Consider the following 18,353-nt stretch of genomic DNA (forward strand, 5'->3'; position numbering starts at 1 on the left):
AGCTGGGATTACAAGTGTACGCCACCACACCCAGCTAATTTTTGTATTTTTAGTGAAGACGGTGTTTCACCGTGTTGGCCAGGCTGGTCTCGAACTCCTGACCTCAAGTGATCTGCTTGCCTCGGCCTCCCAAAGTGCTGGGATTACAGATGTGAGCCACCATGCCCTTGTTCTGGCTTTTTTTTTTTTTTTTTTTTTTTTTTTTACCTTTAGAAATAGATCTGAGTTAATTGATAGAATGAAGTTAATTGCTTTTTCAGAGCAATTAATTAAATCTGTCGATCCCAACACATAACTAGATGTAAATCTAGTCTTTGCTCAGCATTGATTTGGGTTGTTGATTTGGATTAAATACTTTCTCCAGTGTTGTCTATGATGGTTTCGGTGCTTCTCTGGGATCCTTCTCGCACTGTTGGTCTGATTCGTGCTCTGGTTCCCACTGCTGAGTATTCATAGATGACACCCAACTCCGGGGCTTCCAGTCCCCCTTAGATATCTTGTTGGATCAGTGTTTCTGATGTTGAGGTAGTCTGTGAAAGATAAATTTATTTGCCTTGCAGCTTAATTGGTTATTGATTACTTTTTCCCCACAGTGAGTAGTGGTATGTAGTATTTATAGAGACTTTCTTTTAAAATGATCCATATTTTTCTTTAGAAGCTGTGCTTTGGACATACCTAATAATACTTGGCATATTAGAAGCATTTTAAAATTTTTTATTTAATCTTAAATCTTTTGTTGAGATTTGACATTTTTATTTATTCCTTTTTCTTCCCCCTAAAGAGCGTAGACATTTATTTATTTATTTTGGCTTATAAATAACAGAAATTTGTTTCTCATTGTTCTGAGGGCTGGAAACTCCAAGGTTGAGGCACCAGCAGATGTAATGTTTTGTGAGGATCCATTTCCTGGTTCATAGTTGATGCCTCTTCCTTGTGTCCTCACATGGTAAAAGGAGCTATCTAGCTCTTGGTGTTATTTTATTAAGGACCCTTGTAAGCTTTAATGTTTTGGGTTTGTTCTTTTACAGTTTTGGTTTTTGCTTCCTAGGTTAGACACCAAGACAGATATTTTTAAATCCTTGAGGCCAGGTGCAGTGGCTCATGCCTGTAATCCCAGCACTTGGGGAGGCTGAGGCGGGCAGATCACCTGAGGTCAGGAGTTCGAGACCAGCCTGGCCAACATGGTGAAACCCCATCTCTACTAAAAATACAGAAACTAGCCGGACATGGTGGTGCACACCTGTAATCCCAGCTACTCAGGAGGCTGAGGCAGGAGAATCACTTGAACCTGGGAGGCGGAGGTTACAGTCAGCTGAGATGACGTCACTACACTCCAGCCTGGGTGACACAGTGAGACTGTCTCAAAAAAAAAAAAAAAAAAACCCCAAAACTTGGAATGAACAAATAACATATCTAAAATATTTAAATGCTCTAAAAATTTCCATTGCCATCAAGTTCAGGAGAAATCAACAGCTTGTTTTCCAGGCTTCAAAGAAAGTTGTCTTAAATATAAGTAACACAAGTTAAAAAGTACCATGGTTTAGTTTATATGCAGCCTGTTAAAATGAGGCGTTTTCTTTTTTCTTTCTTATAGAAACAGGGTCTTGCTCTGATGCCTAGGCTGAGTGCAGTGGTACAATCATAGCTCACTGCAGCCTCGAATTCCTGGGCTAAGTGATCCTCTTGCTCAGCCTCCTGAGCAGCTAGGATTACAGATGCATGGTGTCACACCCAGCTAATTAAAACAAATTTTTTGTGGAGATGGGGTCTCGCTGTATTCCCCAGTCTGATCTTGAACTTCTTACCTCAAACTTCTCTTGCCTTGCTCTCCCAAAACACAGATTACAGGCATGAGCCACTGCACCTGGCTAAGATGGGGTGTTTATGTAGCATCATCACTAAGAGCTAAAAATATAAACCAGATGCTTCTTGAGTCTTAACCCTTTATTCTAAAGTTACTACATTTCAATTATATGTTAAAGGTACCTCAATGACTAACACATTATATATCCTTCCCAGCAGCTCTTCTCTAGTTGTGAGAAAAGAACCTGATGTACCTGTGTTCTTTCCAAATGGCCAGCTGGCAGAAAGTGTAAGCATGTGTTTACAGACTGGACCAACAGGGGGTGCCAGTAACAATTCTGAAACATCAGGGGAACCAAAAATTGAGCAAGTAATGCAACCCTTGCTTCATCAACCATCAGCTAACCAGAAAATTTACCAGGATTTATTGGTAAGAAAATGTAGAGCATTTCATCTTTTTGAGAAGGTTATTCAGTATAGGATATACTAGTTAAACTTTTCCTAGGTTTAAACTGATGGAGACCTTAAGATAAAAAGATTTTTGCCTAATTAACAATGTAGCATTTCTTTTAGCTTTTCATAAATTATAACTTAAATTCAGTAATTTACTGTAAACATATTTAAGTACTTAGAAAAACACAGCTTTATTTTTAAAGTATAAATATTGATATTATGCCTAATTCAAACCAAAATTAGTATTAGAAAATAAGCAAGAGTTTCTCGGAAATTTGAAAATTGGAAAGTAGTGGGATATTTATGATAATATTTACTGATTTTAGTTCAGGTAAGCCAATGTTTATTACTTAGCTTAGTCTAAGACAGTAGGCTAAGTGAAATCGATAATATAAAGGTGAATATGACATTCTGTGCCCTTGAGAGCCTAGGGGAAACAACAGCACATGCAGACTAGTAACAATTATAAGACAGGCTGTTGAGGTGTAGTAGTGTAAAGCAAAGAGAACACAGAATAAAGGGATAATTCTGGTTGGAGGAACTAGTATTATAAAACTTAAAATGTGATCTGGGACTTAAAGGATAGAGAAACCCTGACTGTCACTTTCATCCAAATTGTAGAACATTTGATTTGTCCATTTGCAAGAAGGCAACATACTTCACAGGGCCCTATGTATTCATCAATGAACACATATTTGTTATTTGCTTGCTAGGTCCTAGACTGGTGCTAGCAGCTTGTATGCTCAGGGAATGAAATATGCAGAAATAGTATCACAGGTCATTCTTACTTTTAGAAAGTGAGAAGAAAAGGAGCCTAACTCTGTGAATATCATAAAGGCCTAATTTATAACTGAAACATATTATCACTTTTCAAATGAAAGCATTATTTAAAACTTGTTTATAAAAAATTTAGCATAAGTCCTCGAAAATACTTGGAGAATTACTCAAAAGATTTTTTTTTTTTGAGACAGGGTCTCACTCTGTCACCCAGGCTGGAGTGCAGTGACATGATCTCAGCTCACTGTAACCTCTGCCTCCCGGGTTCAAGCGATTCTCGTGCCTCAGCCTTCCAAGTATCTGGGACTACAGGCACCTGCCACCATGCCTGGCTAATATTTTTTGTTGTTGTTGTTGAGACAGAGTCTCACTCCGTTGCCCAGGCTGGAGTGCAGTGACATGATCTCAGCTCACTGCAGCTTCTGCCTCCCAGGTTCAAGTGATTCTCCTGCATCAGCCTTTCAAGTAGCTGGGACCACAGGTGCACACCGCCACACCCGGCTAATTTTTGTATTTTTAGCAGATACAGGGTTTCACCATGTTGGCCAGGCTGGTCTTGAACTCCTGGCCTCAAGTGATCTGCCCGCCTTCGCCTCCCAAAGTGCTGGGATTACAGGTTTGAGCCACACGCCTGTACTCAAATGATTTTTAAATATGTTGGTTTTTATTTTTATTTAGACAGAGTCTCACTCTGTCACCCAAGCTGGAGTACAGTGGCGCCATCTCAGCTCTCTGCAACCTGGGCCTTCTGGGTTCAAGTGATTCTCATGCCTCAGTCTCCCGAATAGCTGGGACCACAGGCACGTGCCACCACACCCGGCTAATTTTTGTATTTTTATTAGAGACAGGGTTTCACCATGTTGGCTAGGCTGGTGTTGAACTCCTGACCTAAAGTGATCCGCCCACCTTGGCCTCCCAAAGTGCTGGGATTACAGATGTGAGCCACCACGCCCAGCCTATGTTGGTGTTTAAGTGAATGAAGTCTGAACAAGCATTCTGTTTTCTCTAGGGTCTGATGAAATTGTTCATTAGGATGTGCTTCTATAAAAACTTCATAATACCTGCAAATAATACCATAATACCTGCCTACTTGATACTTTGTGGAATTTGACAAGATACTGATTTTCCCTGGCCTTGTTTGTATCATAAGGTCTTATTGTAAAATTGTTTTTTAACTTTTTTTTAATTTTAATTTTTTTTAGACACAGAGTCTCACTTTGTCACGCAGGATATCGTGGCACAATCACGGCTAACTGCAGCCTCAGCCTCATGGCTCAAGTGGTCCTCCTACTTCAGCCTCCTAAGTAGCTGGAACTACAGGCGTGTGCCACCATGCCCAGCTAATTGTTAGTGTTTTGTAGAGACAGGGTCTCGCTGTGTTGCCCAGGGTCTTAAACTCCTGGGCTCAAGCAATCTTCCTGCCTCGGCTTCCCAAAGTGCTGGGATTATAGGTGTGAACCACCACACCCAGCCCTAACATTGTTAATAGTGATTTTTCAAAAATTTTTTTTTCTTTTTGTCAGGGTCAAGTAAACCACCTATTAAATAGTTCCTCCAAGGAAACTGAGCAGCCGTCTACCAAAGCAGTAATTATCAGTCATGAATGCACCAGAACCCAAAATGTTTACCATACAAAGAAAAAAACACATCATTCAAGACTGGTGGACAAAGATTGTGTTCTTAATGCAACTCTTAAACAACTAAGAAGCCTTGGAGTAAAAATTGATTCTCCCACTAAAGTGAAGAAAAATGCACATAACGTGGATCACGCCAGGTAACTTTTAAAATTTTGTTTTAAAGGGCGAATAAATTTTATTTTTTAAAAATTTTTATTTATTTTTGCCCATCATTGGCTAGATGAATAAATTTTAGATGTATTGTGGCAATCTCTTCAGAAAAGTTATGTTTGTGCCTCAATTCAGTTGATTCACGATTTATTCAGGGCCTACCATATGCATGATGAATAATAGATTCTTCATATTAGTGGGAGAGAGGGTTACATACATAAGTAATTTGAGAGATATTGTGGGATGACTCCTGGCTGGATAGGCCAACAAAATACTTTAGGAGTCTTGAGGAAAGAGAAAGAAGTTTTGCTTGGTAGCATCTGAAAAGTCTTTCTGGAGGTGATAAGGTCTGTGCCAGCTACTGGATGTACAGTTACACAGTCGTGCCATCTAAAAAGCAAAAACATTTCTTTTTTCTAGGAATGTGCCCAACTGGTCATGTCCTTCTGTTCAGATTCCTTTCTACCAAAGATGACCTCAGCACATAACTTATTAAAAAGAAAATAAAGTCTGGAGATTATATTATTAAGGCTAGCATATTTTCTGTTAATTATTTTTTGTTTTCTAATTTAAAAAGTGATAAAAATTCATGGTTTTAAAAAACAATACAGAAGAGAGTGTAAGATAAAATGCAAAAGCCACAACTCCCCACATCCCTGCCTGACTCTTCCAAAGTTACTTCTCTTAGGCTGGGCGTGGTGGCTCCCGCCTGTAATCCCAGCACTTTGCAGGGCTGAGGCAGGTGAATCATGAGGTCAGGAGTTCGAGACCAGCCTGGCCAAGATGGTGAAACCCCGTCTCTACTAAAAATACAAAAATTAGCTGGGTGTGGTGGCGGGCGCCTGTAATCCCAGCTACTCGGGAGGCTGAGGCAAGAGAATCGCCTGAACCCAGGGAGGCAGAGGTCGCAGTGAGCCGAGATAGGCCACTGCACTCTATCTAGTCTGGAGGACAGAGCAAGACTCAGTCTCAAAAAAAAAAGGCCAAGCGCGGTGGCTCACGCCTGTAATCCCAGCACTTTGGGAGGCCGAGGTGGGCGGATCACAAGGTCAGGAGATCAAGACCATCCTGGCTAACACGGTGAAACCCCGTCTCTACTAAAAATGCAAAAAATTAGCCGAGCATGGTGGCGGGTACCTGTAGTCCCAGCTACTCAGGTGGCTGAGGCACGAGAATGGCGTGAACCCGGGAGGCAGAGCTTGCAGTGAGCCGAGATCGCGCCACTGCACTCCAGCTTGGATAGCAGAGCAAGACTCTGTCTCAAAAAAAAAAAAAACAAAGTTACTTCTCTTAACCATTTCTTTTGTATTCTAGAGATGCTCCATGCATGTTCAAGTATATGTGTGTGTAATAAGCTTTGTGATTTGATTTTTTGTTGTTGTTGCTGTTGTTTTAATTTTGAGACAGTCTCTCTCTGTCACCCAGGCTGGAGTGTAGTGGCATAATCACAGCTCACTGCAGCCTCAATCTCCTGGACTCAAGTGATCCTCCCATATCAGCCTTTTGAGTAGCTGGCACTACAGGCATGCACCACTACTTGGCTAATTTTTTATTTTTTGCAGAGATGGGGTCTTGTTATGTTGCCCAGTCTGGTCTCAGACAAACTCTTAGACTCAAGCAGTCTTCCCACCTTGGCCTCCCAAAGTGCTAGGATTACAGCCGTGAGCCACTGCACCTGGCCTGTTTTCTTGTTTTTGTTTTTGTTTTAAACATGATATTATAATATCTTGGATACTTTTCCTTATAGGGATATACAGTTCTTTCTCATGTATTTAAACAGCTGCATAATATTCTTTTGTACCCTTGTACTAGAATATATTGAACCCCAGTTCTCTATTAATGGACCTTTAGGCCAAATCTCTTATTTGTTATTTCAAACAATCCTAAGTGAACATCATTCTACAGGTACAAGTATCTTTGTAGGATAAATTCCTAGATAGGCAGGCTCAAAGAGTGTGTGTATTCAAAGTCTTAGTAGATGCTACCATTGCTCACCAAATAGTTGTACCAGTTTATATTCCTACCAATAGTGTAGAAGAGTGAGGCTAGCATTTTTGAGTTTTTTTAATCCATGTTGTAAGATAGAGGCTATGTATCCTAACCCTTCCCCTCTTGTCAGAACTGAGAACCAACTTTTCACGTTAGTTGTGATTTCTTACTATTTTAAATGTTGCTATGATGATCTTTTGCAAATATTGCTTTTCAGTTTTAGGATTATTTCCTTAGAATAGAATCTTGGAAATGGAAAGACTAAGGTAAAATAATACAAAAATTTTAAAGCTGTTGCTAAGTTGCTTTCTGAAAGAGTAAGTATTATTACCAGCTACACGTATACATGTGCCAGCTACCATTTCACCAATACATTCACTTCAACAAATACATACTGAGTTTCTATGAGCCAGCTTATAAGAGATATCGTAATACACAAGATAACCTGATAAAAGAGTTTACAGTTCAGTGGGGAAGACACAGATAGTCAATATCTTTTATGCCTGCTATGAAATGGAAGGATGGGGAATGCCATGGAATCACATAGGAAAGGTAGCTAACTTAATTTATAAAGAAAAGGAAAGGAAAAAGGAAAGGTAGCTAACTTCAGGAGTATTTTCATACTGTGTTGTAATTACTCTACATCAAAATGGCCCCTTTTAAAGATCTGTACTAATTAAGACCAAAAATATCTTAAAGTTTTAAAAGTTATATTTTATTATTGATGCAATTTCTGTATATTTAAAACTTTTTTTTAGTTTTTAAAAATAGGATCTTGCTCTGTCGCCCAGGCCTGTCACCCAGGCTGGAGTACAATGGTACAATCATAATTTATGTAACCTCAAGCTCCTGGGCTGAAGCCAATCCTCCTGCCTCAGCTTTTTGAGTAGCTGGGACCACAGGCGTGTGCCATCATCTCTATGTCATTTTGATTAAATAGGAAACGGTACTGCAATAGTTTCTCCAACATAAGAGTCAAATTTAGTTTCCCTGTTATCTTAGGCTTACGTCTGGAATGTCCTCCCAGCCTATCTGAGGCCTACCTGATTAATTCGCATTGTTTCAGTATGACTTAAACTTAGTTTTTTAGTATAATGTCCTACCATTCTCTACCAAGTTCCAGCCTACTTGCCATTGGCATTTGCAAGATTCCTTGATGTTACTTTTATCTGAGGTGCTCTTTTTTACCTTTCTGCTTGCCAAAATCCTTCTTATCCTTCAAAGCTGAACTCAAATGTCACCTCTTTGGTCAGAGTTTCCTGGACCTCTCAGAGTGTATTGATGTTTTGTACTCTTTTTTTTTTTTTGAGACGGAGTTTCTTTCTTATTGCCCAGGCTGGAGTGCAGTGGCATGATCTCGGCTCACCATAACCTTCGCCTCCTGGATTCAAGTGATTCTCCTGCCTCAGCCTTCCTGAGTAGCTGGGATTACAGGCATGCGCCACCATGCCCGGCTAATTTTGTACTTTTAGTAGAGACAGGGTTTCTCCATGTTGGTCAGGCTGGTCTCGAACTCCCAACCTCAGATGATCCACCTGCCTCGGCCTCCCAAAGTGCTGGGATTACAGGTGTGAGCCACCATACCTGGCCGATGTTTTGTACTCTTAAAATACCTTGTTCTCAGTAAATTGTAGCATGTACTTGTGACAGCATTTTCAGCAAGATTTTTTTTTTTTTTTTTTTTTTTTGAGATGGAGTCTCGCTCTGTCACCCAGGCTGGAGTGCAGTGGCATGATCTTGGCTCGCTGCAACCTCCACCTCCCGGGTTCAAGCAATTCTTCTGCCTCCACCTCCCGAGTAGCTGGGACTACAGGCGCGCACCACCACGCCCAGCTAATTTTTGTGTTTTTAGTAGAGACGGGGTTTCACTATATTGGCCAGGCTGGTCTCGAACTCCTGACCTTGTGATCTGCCAGCCTCGGCCTCCCAGAGTGCTGGGATTGCAGGCATGAGCCACCGCATCTGGCGAAGATTTTATATAGCTCTAAATCCTCATTGCCTCTACCACTAACTTAGTGGGCCTTCAATGAGTCATTTGCTGAATGAACAACATTCCTCCTACTCAGGTCATCACCGACGCTTACAGTGAAGGTTCATTTTTAGTGTCTTTGTAGTATTTACTGTCAGTATTTATAACCTTATATTGTTATCTTTTTAACATGTGTAGGTATGATATAACTGGTATACTAAAAGTTTATAAGGCCGTTGTTTAGAATGTAAGACACATTTTTCTATAGAAACAGTGTTACAGATTATAGGTTAAATATTCTAGGAAACTAATCCTTATAATCCATACTGTTCCTCTAGCTCTGTAAATCAGCCATCTTTCATCATTGTGTCTATGTGAAAACTCATTTCATGTTCCAATTCTGGACTCCAGGAGCACATCATTCTGCCAGAAGAATGGCTAAGGCAGGGGAAGGAAGACCTGCTTTCTATTTTCCTGTTAATAGAATGCCGCAGAGATTAAGAGAGTCTAAAGGCAGGAAGGCAGGGAAAAAGGGTGCCAGACAAACCTAGAAATTGTGCAGGAAATGGAGTTTGTGGGTTCGAGGTCTGGAAGCAACCTCTATATATTCCCAATTGGAGTGACTTTTTTAATTCAAAACCTGTCTCAAGTAGTCTCTCTAGTTGCTTCTTTACCTTGCTTCCTGGCTATCTGCTTAGTAGTTGAAAAACTCTGTGTAGGATAAGTAGTAGATAACTAATCTGGATTCAAATAGGATCATGAATCAAAGTTGACTTTTTTTTTTTTTTTTTTTTTTTTGAGAGACACGGTCTCGCTCTGTTGCCCAGGCTGCAGTGCAGTGGCACAATCATGGCTCAACTGCAGCCTCAATCTCCTGGGCTCAAGTGATCCTCCCACCTTAGCTTCCTGAGTAGCTGGGACTACAGGTGTGCAGCAGCACACCCAGCTTATTTTTATTTGTAGAGATGGGGGTCTTGATTGTCATCTGAGTTGGAATAATTTTAGAGCTTCCCATAAATTGTTGGCATGTGGCTCTCTAACTCAAATTTATTCATGGACTTTCATCCTTCCTTGTGGCTGCACATCTAATGAGATTTTAACATAGGCATATATTTGTGCTCAGGCTTTTAGGATTTGATTAGTGGAATGGGTTCCTTTTTGCTTTTTGTCTTAATTACCCTAGTGTTTATATGCTTTGGTTCTGAGTATTATTGATTTGTTTTTTTAGCGATGTGGTCTCTATTTTGCCTAGGGTGGCCCCTTGAACGCCTGGGCTTAAGCAATCCTCCTGCCTCAGGCTCCTGAGAAGCTAGGACTACAGGTGTGCATACCACTGTGCCTGTCTTGATTTGTTTTGCTATTAAAGTAATGATATCTCATTGCCCCTGGCCCACCCTCCAAATTGAAATTGGCTAGCTTGTGTTAGGCATTGAAACTTAAATAGCCTTCTAAACTGATATTGACTATTTTATGGATCTTTTAACCATTCTATAAAAGAAGCCCTAGTTAAAATTAGAGGCTGGGCATGGTGTCTCATGCCTGTAATCCCAGCACTTTGGGAGGCCAAGATGGGAGGATCACTGGAGCTCAGTAGTTCAAGACCAGCCTGAACAACATAGTGAGACCCCATCTTTACAAAAAGAAAAATTTTTTATTAGCTGGACATGGTGGCATGTACCTGTAGTCCCAGCTACTTGGGAGGCTGAGGTAGGAGGGTCACTTGAGTCTGGGAGGTCGATGCCACAGTGAGCCATGATTGCGCCACTGCACTCCAGCCTTAGTGGCAGAGTGAGACCTTGTCTCAAAAAAAAAAAAAAAAAAAAAAAAAACCCAAATTAGACCTGCTTTCTTTAAATATTTAACATTTTGAATTAGTAGTTTTTCTTTGCTTTTATCAAATTATTTACATTAATATTATCTATAGACTGAGGAAATAGGCAAAGTAGAAAAAGACTTCCAAAAGTATTGTCACTATGAATAAAAGAATAATGTCTGGATAAATTAGTAGTATCTCTTTCATCTTATTAAAATAGTCTTCAAAGCATTAAATGCCAAGAAGGTTAAGGGAGAATTTCAAGGTTATAAAGACCAGCATTATTGAGCACACTGTTCCAGTGTTTGGTGATGGCATCACTGGTTTCAGAGAATTTTTTTTTTTTTTGAGACAGAGTCTCACTCTGTCGCCTAGGCTGGAGTGCAGTGGCACAATCTCTGCTCACTGAAACCTCCGCCTCCTGTGTTCAACTGATTCTCCTGTCTCAGCCTACACAGTAGCTGGGATTACAGGCGCCCGCCACCACGCCCAGCTAATTTTTTTGCATTTTTAGTAGAGACGGGGTTTCGCCATGTTGGCCAGGTTGGTCTCGAACTCCTGATCTCAGGTGATCTGCCCACCTCGGCCTCCCAAAGTGCTGGGATTACAGGTGGGAGCCACCATGCCTGGCCTGGTTTCAGGGATTATTAATGGTTGGAAATAGTTTTTTGCAAATTTCAGGTGCTTATAAGAATGAAAATATATAATGGTTGTTTGATTTTTGTGGGTCTGTGAATGCAAGCAGTGGCTAGCACATATAAAACAGCTGAATTTCTTTATGGGATGATGTAGAAAGCCATAGCATATTTGACTAGAATATAATGTTCACTACAACAAATAGTGCACAAAGGACTCTGATAGAAAAAATCCAAGTTACTGAATATAGTACAGTAAAACAGTGGTTGCAGAGTCCCAGAGAGTAAGGCAGTCATGGATTATCTCAGCTTGCTATGTACTATTTAGCTTGGAAAAATTAGCTCAAATCTCTATTCCTCAGTTTTCTCAACTGAGAATAAATATAACAATAGTACCTACTACTTTTATTCATTCAACAAGTACTTACTGAGTGCCTACTATGTGTCCAGCCATCGAGGATACTGCAGTGGGGGCCGGGGGAACAGACAAAACTCTACCCTTATTGGCTTTCATGAGGGTGCCAGACAATAAATAAGAATCGAGCATTGATTGAATATGTAGATGTGTGTATTCAATGTATAGACCGCGATAAGTGCTAAAAAGAAAACAAAAAAGTAGGGGAAAGCAAATGTAAGGTGTTGAAATGGAGAATAAGATAGAAATATTCCATAGAGAATACCTCCCTGAGAAAGGTTACTCTAAGGAATGTATATGAATAATGCATGTAAAGCATTAATAGAGTACCTGGCATATATAACGACTCAGTAATTAGCAGGCTGGGTACAGTGGCTCACGCCTGTAATCCCAACACTTTTGGGAGTTCGAGGAGGGAGCCTTGCTTTACCTCAGGAGTTTGAGAGCAGCCTGAGTCTGTAATTGTGCCAACATTAGCAAATGACATGCAATTGCCACTGCACTCCAGACTGGGCAACAGAGCAAAACCCTGTCTCCAAAAAAAAAAAAATTAGCAGCTATTCATTATATATGTGGTATTAAGGAAAAGGTAAGTCAGTTGACTTAACACTAATCAAAGTAAGTTGAAGGTTAGAACTAATGAAAAAAGTATTAGTGTGTGCGTGTGTGTATGTGTGTGTGTGTGTGTATAAGCCCATGTCCAGAGACTGGTTGATGTTTTTTATTAATTGCAAATGGAATCTCTTCAACTATGAACAATTTAATTTTCTGAGCTACTTACTAAAGCTTGTACTGTTATATAATCAAATGTGTTTTGTGTTTGATTTTATTTTTATGTTTTACTTCACATTAAACATTAGCTGATCTCTTGTGCTGTTTGGGCTAATAGTCATAAATTAAATGACTCATAGCTATGTTGAATGACTTTTACATTTGGGGCCTTGTATTCTTAAAACCATGACTGATATACAGATTTAGGAAAATTAATTTGTATTCCACTTTAAACTTGTAAATCATGGATTACCTTCTAGGCTATTATTTGTATCCCTTTTTAAATTTTTTCTTTATTTTTTATTTTTTAAGAGACAGGGTCTTGTTCGGTTGCCCAGGCTGGAGTGCAGTGGCACGATCATGACTCACTGTAACTTTGAACTCTTGAGCTCAAGCGATCCTCCTGCCTCAGCCTCTTGAGTAGTTGGGACTATAAATGTGCACCACCATTCCTGGCCAATTTTTAAATTTTTTTGTAGAGACAAGATCTTGCTATATTGCCTAGGCTGATCTTGAACTCCTGGCTTCAAGCAGTCCTCCCACCTCAGTGTCCCAATCTGCTGGGATTAGAGGCTTGGGCCACTATACCCAGCCCATATGTATCCTTTGTGTATCTGGATCATCAAGACTTAGATGTCTGAGTAGTTAGATAAAAGGACCATGAACTTAAAGCTGAAGATCTTTTGTTGCTTGTATAGAATGGAACACATTGAGAACTATGTATTACTTAGAATATGGTAAATGATGGCTTACTACTTTGTGTCTTTCAGTGTGTTGGCATGCATCAGCCCAGAAGCAGTGATCTCTGGATTAAACTGCATGTCATTTGCTAATGTTGGCATGAGTGGCTTAAGCCCCAATGGTGTGGATTTGAGCATGGAGGCAAATGCTATAGCTCTGAAATATTTAAATGAAAATCAGCTGTCACAACTGTCTGTCACTCGATCAAACCAAAATAATTGTGACCCATTCAGCCTTCTCCATATTAATACAGACAGAAGCACAGTGGGGCTTAGTTTAATTTCACCAAACAACATGTCATTTGCAACCAAAAAATATATGAAGAGATATGGACTCCTACAAAGCAGTGACAATAGTGAAGATGAAGAGGAGCCTCTCGACAATGCAGATAGCAAGAGTGAACATTTATTGAATCAGAACCTTACGTCCATACCTGAACAGCTTGGTGGTCAGAAAGAGCCTTCTAAGAATGACCATGAAATAATTAATTGTTCTAACTGTGAATCTGTGGGCACCAATGCAGATATGCCAGTATTGAGAAATATTACAAATGAAGTTTTGCAGACAAAAGCAAAACAGCAGTTGACTGAAAAGCCAGCTTTCTTAGTAAAGAACCTTAAACCAAGTCCTGCAGTGAACCTTCGAACCGGGAAAGCAGAGTTCACTCAACATCCTGAGAAAGAAAATGAAAGGGACATTGCAATTTTTCCTGAAAGTTTGCAGCCTTCTGAAACGCTAAAGCAGATGAATAGCATGAATTCAGTAGGCACCTTCTTAGATGTAAAACGTCTCAGACAGTTACCAAAATTATTTTAACCTTTTAACTCCCTGCCCTTTTAATACAGGGACAGGGTGTCTCCTGAAGATACTTAGGGAAAACAGAGAGCCTTGTGGTAGTTTTGGGATTTCCTGATGATTCTGGAGTCAGTCTGTTTCTTGGTAGCAGCCAATTGGGAAGAGTGACTTCTGTGAGATGGCTGGCTGGTGATAGGACTAAGTTCTCATTGTTCAAATAGAGCTGTTCAACATCACTGAAACCTTTAAGAAAAGCCCTGAGATCAGTTATTCCTACAAATTTAAGTAGTAGACAGATACTATCCAGCTGTAAGTCTCAACTGCTCTTTTATACTGTACTTTTTTTTTTTTTTGAGATGGAGTTTTGCTCTTGTAGCCCAGGCTGGAGTGCAATGGCAGGATCTCAGCTCACTGCAACCTCTGCCTCCTGGGTTCAAGCAATCTTCCTGCTTCATCTTCCCGGGTAGCTGGGATTACAGGCATGTGCCACAACGCCTGGCTAATTTTGTATTTTTAGTAGAGACGGGTTTCTCCATGTTGGTCAGGCTGGTCTCAAACTCCCGACCTCAGGTGATCCGCCCGCCTCGGCCTCCTAAAGTGCTGGGATTACAGGCGTGAGCCACTGTGCCCAGCTATACTATATATTTTAAGAAGTTCTAGCATGTTGCATCTCTGCATTTATCCCATATCATTAAAAGAACATAAGTTATCATGGTGTTGGGTAAATTAGCAAAATCAACCCTTCCTAAGTTAAGTTTAAGGGAAAAGTTATTTTTAAAAACAACTTAATAAAAACTTACACTCTTTTATACAAGAATGTATTTCCTCTTAATTAGGATGCATGTTGATTAAACTCAAGATACAGCTTTTTGCAGTATGGTGGATTGGTTTTGGTGTAACATCTTCAACATGTCGCACTGGCTATCAAAGAATAAGAAAATTATTGAGTACGAGTGTGTTTTATAAACTTTCTGAGTTTTTCAAATGTCTTAATATTTTTTAATAGAACTTAATAAAATGTCTAGATTGACTATTTTCCTTTGTTCTCTGTTATAGTTTATTCTCCACTTTTTAAAAAACTCTTAGACTGCCCCCAAATTACAAAAATAATACAGAGAGTTCCCGTATACCCTTCTTCCAGTGTCCTCCAGTGATAATATCTTACATAGCATAGTAAATGAGCAAAACCAAGCAACTGACATTGGCTATAATGCTAATAACTGAACCACAGACCTATCAGGTTTCACAAGTGTTTACATGCACTTATTTATTTACTTTTTGGTATATAGCTTTATGAAATATTATCTTTTTTTTTCTTCTTCGAGATGGAGTCTTGCTCTGTTGCCCAGGATGGAGTACAGTGGCGTGATCTTGGCTCATAGCATCCTCTGTCACCCTGGGTTCAAGTGATTCTTGTGCCTCAGCCTCCCGAGTAGCTTGGATTACAGGCACACACCACCACGCCTGGCTAATTTTTGTAGTTTTAGTAGAGATGGGGTTTCACCTTGTTGGCCAGGCTGGTCTCAAACTCCTGACCTCAAGTAATCCGCCCACTTCTGCCTCCCAAAGTTCTGGGATTACAGGCATGAGCCACCGCTCCCAGCCATGAAATTTTATCTTTTTTTGAGACGGAGTCTCGCTCTGTCGCCCAGGCTGGAGTGCAGTGGTGCGACCTTGGCTCACTACAACCTCCACTTCCCGGATTCTAGTGATTCTTCTGCCTCAGCCTCCCAAGTAGCTGGGACTACAGGTGCACGCCACCACAACTGGCTAATATTTGTATTTTTAGTAGAGACAGAGTTTCACCATGTTGGCCAGGCTGGTCTCGAACTCCTGACCTCATGATCTGCCCACCTCAGCCTCCCAAAGTGCTGGTTATAGGCATGAGCCCCTGTGCCTGGCTGAAATTTTATCTTTTATAGAATCATGTAACTACTACCATAGTCAGCATACAGAACTATTCCATCACCACAAACTCCCTAGTGCTACCCTTTTAAAACACACGGTCTCTCCAACCCTAACCCCCAGCAGCCAGTGATCTGTTCTCTACCACTAGAATTTTGGCCTTTTGAGAATCTTTTATATAAATGGAATCATATAGTGTGTACCTTTTTGAAATTGGCTGTTTTCACTTGGCATGATGTCCTAAGATACATCCAAGTCGTTGAGTGTATCAGTTCTTTCCTGGCACATCCCCCGCAACCTTTTTAAAAGGTCTTAAATTGTTACATTTGAATATAAATTAAAAAGTCCTCATTGATTTGAAAGATAAAGCTTTTCTGATGAAGTTAAATTGAGATGTCATTGCTTCATATCAAAGTTGATATGTAAACTGGAAATAAATGGACTTTGGATCCATTTTCAACCCAGCTGTGGCTTTCTGAGACAACCTGATATCACTTTATAGTAGCAAGCCCAAGTGTAGTAACATGGTGGTTCCCTACTGTTCCCCACTGGAGCCATGGACCAGTTAGTGCATCTTTCCCTACATCATTGCTCTTTCGAGTTAAAATTAAGACATGTAAATGGCAGTGGTGATGTCTTGCCCTGTGTTTCCATGCACATTGTTTGGGACTTTAGTTATTTTAATAAATAGCATAAAAATTCACTTACATGTTTTATTGGAGTAAGTTTACGTAATGGATTTGTCAGTGCCACTTCAAGTGTGTTCTGTTTAGCCCTCAGTTTCACTCAACGAATGTAGATACGATTTATATTGCACACTATCGAAGAAACAAAGTGAATTAACTGACAGCCTCATCAAGTACCTTTATCACTGGGAGCCCTGTAATGTTTATACCAAACAAGAAGCTATCTTAATAGTAAAAATGTAACCTAAGCTTTTTAGGCAAAGTCTAATTACCACATCCAATTTAAGGCCACATCTAATTTTTTTTTTTTTTTTTTTTTTGAGACAGAGTTACTTTTTCGCCCTGGCTGGAATTCAGTGGTGCGATCTCGGCTCACTGCGACCTCCACCTCCCGGGGTTCAAGTGATTCTCCTGCTTCAGCCTCCCGAGTAGCTGGGACTACAGGGGCGTGGCCCTACGCCCAACTAATTTTTGTATTTTTAGTACAGGCAGGGTTCCACTGTGTTGGCCAGGCTGATCTCGAACTCCTGACCTCAGGTGATCCACCCACCTTGACCTCCCAAAGTGCTGGGATTACAGGCGTGAGCCACCGCACCTGGCCAAGGCCACATCTAATTAAAATGTCTAAGCAGTTTTGGAGCCTGAATTTAGACTGCAGATTAATTCAACAAAACAATGTCTCTTTCTACTAAACATGTGCCAAGAGAAGAGGAACCATTACTGAAGCCTACTCTAGAAGGTGTTTTACAATGAGAAGGGTGATAGAGTTTGGATGTTTGTCCCCACCCAAATCTCATGTTGAATTGTAATCCCTAATGCTGGAGGTGGGGCCTGGTGGGAGGTGTTTGGGTCACAGGGGCGGGTCCCTCATGGTTTGGTGTTATCTTCAAGATAGTGAGTTCAGGTGAGATCTAGTCATTTAAAAGCTTAAAAAGTGTGTGGTGCCTACCCTGCACCCCCGCCACCACCGCAAACCTCCTTTCTTTATAAATTACCCAGTCTCAGATGTTTCTTTAGAGCAATGCAAAAATGGCCTAGTACAAGTTATTCGGCAAATTAGTTGCTATGATAGCTTTTAGGCATCTTTAGAGAAAGCGTTAGTACTGGGAAAATTGGATTTTAAAATTTTAGGTCGGGCGTGGTGGCTCACACCTGTAATCCCAACACTTTGGCTGATCACCCGAGGTCAGGAGTTCGAGACCAGCCTGGCCAACATGGTGAAACCCCACCTCAACTAAAAATACAAAAATTAGCTGGGCGTGGTGCCATGCCCCTGTAGTCCTAGCTACTCGGGAGGCTGAGGCAGGAGAATCACTTGAACCTGGGAGGCAGAGGTTGTGGTGAATCGAGATCGCGCCACTGCACGCGCCTGGGCAACAAAGTGAGACTCCGTCTCAAAAAAGAAAAAAGAAAAACTTTGGAGATACTTGCCTATCAAGTGATATATCTCTGAATTTCTTTCCTCCAGTCCTGCAGCATACTGTTTATAAGATAATATGGATGCTACTTCAAATGGAATAGGAAAATGATGGAATTTATATTACCTAACTTCTGGGAAACAAACCTGTTAGTCTGAGTCCTGGCCAAGTGGCAACCACTCTTACCCCACTTCGCCAAAGTTCTCCTCACTCAACCTCTAAGCCCCTTGCCGGTTAGTTTAAATCAATAACTACTCCATGCTCCACTTTTGTCCTCTGCTTTATCCTGCCCTGTGCTAAGCCCCACAGAAGTGGATGTAGACATGTTAAACAGAATCCTTGCCTTTGCCAGCTGTAAAGATTCTACAGAAAACAGATACACCCAGGAAATAGTCA

At 40.6% G+C, this 18,353-nt stretch overlaps 1 protein-coding gene across 14 annotated transcripts in view; it reads left to right on the top strand.

Annotated features, from left to right (window-relative positions):
* Nucleotides 1–14,982, top strand: part of STIL (STIL centriolar assembly protein) — an 81,463-nt gene extending 66,481 nt beyond the window's left edge. For 7 of the 14 annotated variants that reach the window (XM_063656533.1, XM_054488867.2, XM_054488884.2 and 4 more), the window contains 3 exons: nt 2,020–2,233; nt 4,557–4,807; nt 13,183–14,982. In XM_063656533.1, the coding sequence (XP_063512603.1) occupies nt 2,020–2,233; nt 4,557–4,807; nt 13,183–13,969 (1,252 nt within the window). In that variant the 3' untranslated portion in view covers nt 13,970–14,982. The remainder of the gene's footprint in view (nt 1–2,019; nt 2,234–4,556; nt 4,808–13,182) is intronic. The other 7 variants (XM_063656543.1, XM_054488893.2, XM_063656578.1 and 4 more) reach the window with 1 other exon arrangement.
* The last annotated feature ends 3,371 nt before the right edge of the window (nt 14,983–18,353 follow it).

Source organism: Pongo pygmaeus, chromosome 1, assembly GCF_028885625.2.
Source record: "Pongo pygmaeus isolate AG05252 chromosome 1, NHGRI_mPonPyg2-v2.0_pri, whole genome shotgun sequence".
Lineage (NCBI taxonomy): Eukaryota > Metazoa > Chordata > Mammalia > Primates > Hominidae > Pongo > Pongo pygmaeus.